We start from the raw sequence: 6,000 nt of genomic DNA, 5'->3' as shown, positions 1-6,000 counted from the left end.
ATGACCTCCCTCTTGGCCCTGCTGTGTCTGGGTGAGCTTCAGAGGGGACTTTGGACTTGGGGTCCCTGGGAGGAGGTTCCCTCAGAATTCAGGACAAATTCATATGGTCTCTCCCTCCAGGGTTGAGTATAGGCACCAGGACACCAGTGAAGGCAGGTGAGTGTGCCCCCTATCTTATATTCCCCCAGGACAGAGACCACAATTGATACAGGGAACAGCATTTTTGGGATGTGGGTGGGAGATGTGGGGGACCTGCCATGAGAGCCGGGATTGGGGCATATCTGTGACCAGCTGCTGATTCCTTTCAGGGAACGTCCTCAGACCCATCCTTTGGGCTGAGCCAGGCTCTGTGGTTCCCTGGGGTACCTCCATGACCCTCTGGTGTCAGGGGAACTCGGGGTCCCAGGAGTTTCGTCTGGTTGAAACGAGTTTGTCACAACCCTGGGATATTCGGTTAACACTGAAGCCGGGAAACAAGGCCAAGTTCTCGGTACCTTCCGTGACAGAAGCATATGCAGGAACTTACGAATGTTACTATCTAAGCCCCACTGGCTGGTCAGAGCATAGTGAACCGCTGGAGTTGGTGGTCACAGGTGAGACTCACCCAGGGCCCAGGTGCTGCCCTCTCCTAGCAGCAGAGGGAGAGTTTTACCTTAAAGGTGTGAGGGTGACCCTGTAACCCCTTTGCCCTCCTAGGCTTCTACGATAAACCATTCCTCTCAGCCTTTCCGAGCCTTGTTGTGGCCTCAGGGGAGACCGTTACCCTTCAGTGTGATTCATGGCTGGGACATGACACATTCGTCCTGACTCAGGAGGGAGACCCTGAGACCTGCTGGAAACTTGACTCTCAACAACTCCCCACTAGACAGCGCCAGGCCTTATTCCAAGTGGGCCCCGTGACCCCTGACCGCGGGTGGTCTTTCCAGTGTTATGGCTTTTTCTCACACACACCCCAGAAGTGGTCTCACCCCAGTGACCCACTGCAGCTCCAGGTGTCAGGTGAGGCTCATCCTGCTCCATCCAGGTTTTCAGCTCTATCAGATTCTTGGGGTCTGTGCTCAGAGGGAAGCCCCATGTGGGCTGGGTGGGTGAGGGAGCATTGGGTCTGGGGCACAGACACAGAGGCTTGGAGGACAGTGTCACCAAGACAGGACAGAGAGTGGAGGCATAGCCCTGTTGTCCTGTCCCTGCAGGTACATCTAGAAGACCCTCCCTGCTGAGTCCGAAGGGCCGGATTATGACCCCAGGACAGACCCCGACCCTGCAGTGTCACTCTAAGGATGCCTATGAGACCTTTGCTCTGTACAAGGAGAACAGCAAGGACATCACCCAGCACCCTGGCTACCATCACCAGGCTGGACTCTCTCAGGCCAACTTCACCCTGGGCCCTGTGAGTGCCTCCCATGGGGGCCAATATCGCTGCATTGGGAGACATGGTTTCACCTCCCTATGGTCCGAGCCCAGTGACCCCGTGGACATCCTTGTGGCAGGTGAGGGTCATGACTCTGTAGGAATCCCAAAGCTGATCAGACTCTGTTGAGGTGATGGTAGGATGAGGCTGTTGGGACCTGCGTAGGGAGGGATAAAGACCCAGAATGAGGGGCCTAGAGAGAGGCCCTGGGAAGCGGGTCTAACCAGGGACCCTCACACCTTTTTTCCTAGGGCAGCTCTTCGACACTCCAGCCCTCTCAGTGGAGCCGGGCCCCTCATTGGCCCCAGGAGGCAATGTGACTCTGCTGTGTCAGTCCAGTGGCTGGATGGACACTTTCCTGCTGGCTAAGGATGGGGCCGCCGACTCCCCGCTGTGCGTCAAAGTGGCTAAGACAGAGGCGATAACTCAGGCCCAATTCTCCTTCCACCCTGTGACCTCAGCCCACAATGGCACCTACAGGTGCTACAGTTCCAGTAGCTTCAGCCCCTACAGGCTGTCACACCCCAGTGACCCCTTGCAGCTCCAGGTTTCAGGTGAGACCCGACTCTGTTCCCACCATCATGGTCAACTCAGGGCCCTGTCACCTGAAGCTCTGGTGTAATGGGGGAGGGAGCTCAAATGGTCAGTGAAGGTTTCCCCTTAGATTTTGTCACCCCTGCCATTCTCTTGGTGCCTCGAACTGCTGGGTGGGCAGGGTCCCAAGACTGGTACAGTAGAGGAGATGAAGCATCTCAGGCTCAGCTCACTCCTCCCTCGTTCTCTTCCAGGACCCTCTGGTGACAGCAGGGCAATGTCCACAGCTGTTGTGGGTGAGTTTCTGGGGCATGTCCGGGGAAGAGATAAGACTGGAGACCAGGGAGGTGCTGAGGAGGGAGACAGGAAAGATGAGTGGAGTGACAGAGAGGTGCTAAGCCCAGGGACCTGCAAGGGGATGAGGACAGGGCAGGATAGGGGTAGGCAAGAATGCCCAGTGTCACCTCTGCCTGTGTCCTGCATTCATCGGTGACTCTGGACCGAAAAAACCCAGGCCCACTGCTCATCGGGCTGTCCACGGCCGGTGCCCTGCTTGGGCTCTTCCTTCTCCTCTTCCTTCTCTTTCTTCTTCACCGCCGCTGCCAGGCTGGACACCACAAGTCAAGTGAGTGACGGGGGAGTGTGGGGGGCTACCGAGAGTCCCACTCCAAGCCCCTGTCCCAGCAGAGCTTCTTTTCCACTGTCCACAGGATCCACACACTCAGCGCCCCAGGACACAGGCCTGAATACCCGGTAACTCTCCACTCAGCCTTCACTCCACCTGCCCACACCCCCTCTCTCGCCTTGACACTGCCCTCTGCTCCCCAGCTCCCGTCCCAGTGCTCACGTCCAGGAAGACAGCCCAGGTGACAGCTACAGGGAGGATGGATGGCTAAGGGTACAGGGACCCTGGGGACTAGGGGAGGGTGGGGCTGCAGCCCAATATATTTCAGGGGATCTTCCAAGACACTTTCCCGCTCTTCTCCCCACAGACACCATCACCCACACACAGTCTGAGGAAGGGACGAGGCTGAACCCGAAGGTTAGTTTGCGCTGCCCCAGCTCTGCCTAGGGTCCGGTCCCTTCCCACAGTGATGGCTGCTAGAGAACCCTACTGAGTTCAAGCTCAGGACTAGGAGATGCACCTGGGTGTCAGTGCTGGTGATTAAGTGGATTTCCCCAGTCTCTAGGGTCCCCCCAACTCCTGGAGCCCCTGTGTACAGAGAGCTTATCTTTTACACTTATTCTCACATACCTATTCACTCACACACATACTCAATAACACATGCGTGGACACCCCTCCTCAACCCCCTTGCAGCCCCAAAACTGAGCCCTGGGGCGAATGAGGGGGGTGGAGGGAGGGAGTGAAGCAGGAGGGAAGGCTGGATGGCAGGCTGATCCAGGGAGCAGCAGCTGAGGGAAGGACAGGTGTGAGGCTCAGAGGGCAATTTGGAACAACTGTGTTGTCTGAGGAGAGGAAGCAACATCACAGACACCCCTGTTCCCCTCATAGACCAGGCAGGATGAAGACCCCCATGGAGCAACCTATGCCCAGGTAAAGTGGGTAGGACTCAGGCGGGGAGTGGCCTCCTGTACCCCACTTTCTGGAGCTCGACTGAATGCACAGGTTGGACAGACAGAAGAGGACACACAGGCAGGCGGGCAGGTGGGTCCCTCAGCTCTGGGACCCCAGAATCTCCGCATGCCCTCTACACCCTTGACCCCCCAATTCCCCTGCAGGCAGAAGCACTTGAGGCCACCCTGGAAGTGACCTACGCGCAGCTGAAGCACCTGAATACTGCACAGGAGGCCACTGCGCCCCGTTCCTCCCTGTCAGGGGAGCCCCCAGGGGAGCCCCCAGAGGAGCCCAGCGTGTACGCTGCTCTGGCTTTCCACTAGCCCTGCAAGGACCCAGCCCAGTTCCGGGAACTCAGGAGCTAATGCCCCCATGTTCTGGAAATAAAGCACCAGATTTCTGAGTCATTAGTGCGTGACATGACAACCAAACCAGAAGGCAAAATTTCAGGGGCTGGAATGAGAACACAATGGGGAGAATATCTGCCTTGCGCATGTTGTTGACCCAGGTTCAATCCCTCACATCCCATAGGATTCCCTGAGCACTACCAGAAATGACCCCTGAGCTCAAAGCCAAGAGTAACTCCTGAGCACCACCAGATGTGGCCCCCCAAAAAAAATAGAAAAAAAAAAAAGAAAGAAAGAAAGAAAGAAAGGGCCTGAAGCAGTGGCGGAACAGTAGGCGTTTGTCTTGCACACGTCTGACATAGGACAGACCACGGTTCGATCCTCCAATATCCCATATTGGTCCTCCAAGCCAGGAGTGATTTCTGTGCTCATAACTAGGACTAACCCCTGAGTGTCACCAGGTGTGGCCCAAAAACAAAAAATAAAAATAAAAAAAATAAGACAGTTTCCCCAGAATGAGCAAGATAAACGTACTGGGTTACACACTGGGGTACTCGACACCATGAACCTATCAAAGAATGGCCACAGAAGGCAGAGAGATAGCACAGCAGTGGGGCATTTGCCATGATGCAGCCAACTCGGGATGGACCCAGGTTCAATCCCTGACATCCCATATTATCCTCCGAGTCTTCCAGGAGTGATTTCTGAGCACAAAGCCAGGAGTAACCCCTAAGCGCTGCTGGGTGTAGCTCAGGTACCAAAAAAGGGGGAGCCACAGAAGTAGTACAGAGAAGGCCTTTGCCTTCAATGAGGCTGACAAAAATTTGTTTCCCAGCAGCCCATGTGGTCCCCCAAAGACCCGACAGGAATGAGCCCTCATCACTTTCAGGTGTGGTCCAAATGGAAGAAAAAGAGCCTAAAATTCAGACCTCCTGCTTCTGGTCATTCCCAAAGAATCCCACAGGTACAACAAATATGTGTGGGTAGGAAGAACATTTGTCTTGTATTTGTGAGGCCCACCAGAAAAATATTCCAAATGAGAGTAGGAAGAAAAACTGGTAAGAATACTATAAATGAGGGGCCGGCGAGGTGGCGCTAGAGGTAAGATGTCTGCCTTGCAAGCGCTAGCCACGGAACGACCACGATTTCATTCCCCAGTGTCCCATATGGTCCCCCCAAGCCAGGGGCAATTTCTGAGCGCTTAGCCAGGAGTAACCGCTGAGCATCAAACGGGTGTGGCCTGAAAAACAAAACAAAATACTATAAATGAGAATGAAGTGATAGTACAGCAGGAAGGACACTTGCCTTGTACACAGCAAACCCGGGTTTGATCTCCAGTACCCCAGATGGCTCCCCAACCACTACTAGGAATAACTAATTTCTCCTTCCCTCTTCTTTCCTTCTTTCCTCCCTCCCTTCTTTCCTTTTTACCTTCTTTTTTTTTCCTTTCTCCCTTCCTCCCTCCTTCCTTTCATTTTTGTTTTATTTTATGCCACATTCAACAAATCTCAGGGGTTACTCCTGGCTCTGCACTCATAAATCATATCAGTTGACTCCTTTCAGGCCCAGGGGTCACAGAAATGCTAGAGATGAACCCAGGTCAACCTCATGCAAGGCAAGAGCCCTCCCCACTGTACTACTGTTCCAACCTCCAAGAGTAATTTTTGAGTGCAGTTAGGCATAACCCATGAGCACAGTAGGGGTGGCCTGCCCAACAATTTTTTAAATACTATGAATAAGAGCCCAGAATGATAGCACAGTGGGTAGGTTTTTTGCCTTGCATGCAGCCAACCTGGGTTCAATCCCTGGCATCTGATACATCCCTTAAGCCTGCCAAGAGTAATTTCTTTTTTTAATATATTTTTTATTTAAGTAACATGATCAAAGTTGGGTTACAGTCATAACCAAAACACCTCCCTTTCACCAGTGTAACATTACCCCCTCCCCCTTCCCATCCCCTGCCTGTATTCGAGACAGGCATTCTACTACAGTTATTTGTTTTTAAGTTCGGTAAGTTGTATTTTTTTTTCCTTAAAAGATAAGAGTAAAAAAATATAGTAAAGGTGTGATAGTGGCAATCGCCATTGTTTGCATAGGTCCAGAAAAATGGGGAAAATGGAAAAAAATCCTTG

The 6,000-nt window shown here is 53.3% G+C and overlaps 1 protein-coding gene across 1 annotated transcript in view; it reads left to right on the top strand.

Moving 5' to 3' along the window:
• LOC126028684 (leukocyte immunoglobulin-like receptor subfamily A member 6) overlaps positions 1-6,000 on the top strand; it is a 151,770-nt gene continuing 145,770 nt past the window's right edge. Inside the window, exons 1-8 of the mRNA XM_049787619.1 lie at positions 1-31; positions 121-156; positions 309-593; positions 697-999; positions 1,194-1,490; positions 1,663-1,965; positions 2,200-2,336; positions 2,390-2,570. Of these exons, the coding sequence (XP_049643576.1) occupies positions 1-31; positions 121-156; positions 309-593; positions 697-999; positions 1,194-1,490; positions 1,663-1,965; positions 2,200-2,336; positions 2,390-2,570 (1,573 nt within the window). The remainder of the gene's footprint in view (positions 32-120; positions 157-308; positions 594-696; positions 1,000-1,193; positions 1,491-1,662; positions 1,966-2,199; positions 2,337-2,389; positions 2,571-6,000) is intronic.

This window comes from Suncus etruscus, chromosome 14 (assembly GCF_024139225.1).
Source record: "Suncus etruscus isolate mSunEtr1 chromosome 14, mSunEtr1.pri.cur, whole genome shotgun sequence".
In the NCBI taxonomy this organism is placed as follows: domain Eukaryota; kingdom Metazoa; phylum Chordata; class Mammalia; order Eulipotyphla; family Soricidae; genus Suncus; species Suncus etruscus.
The sequence above is the reverse complement of the archived record's forward strand: the minus strand, read 5'-3'. Positions and strand labels throughout refer to the sequence as shown.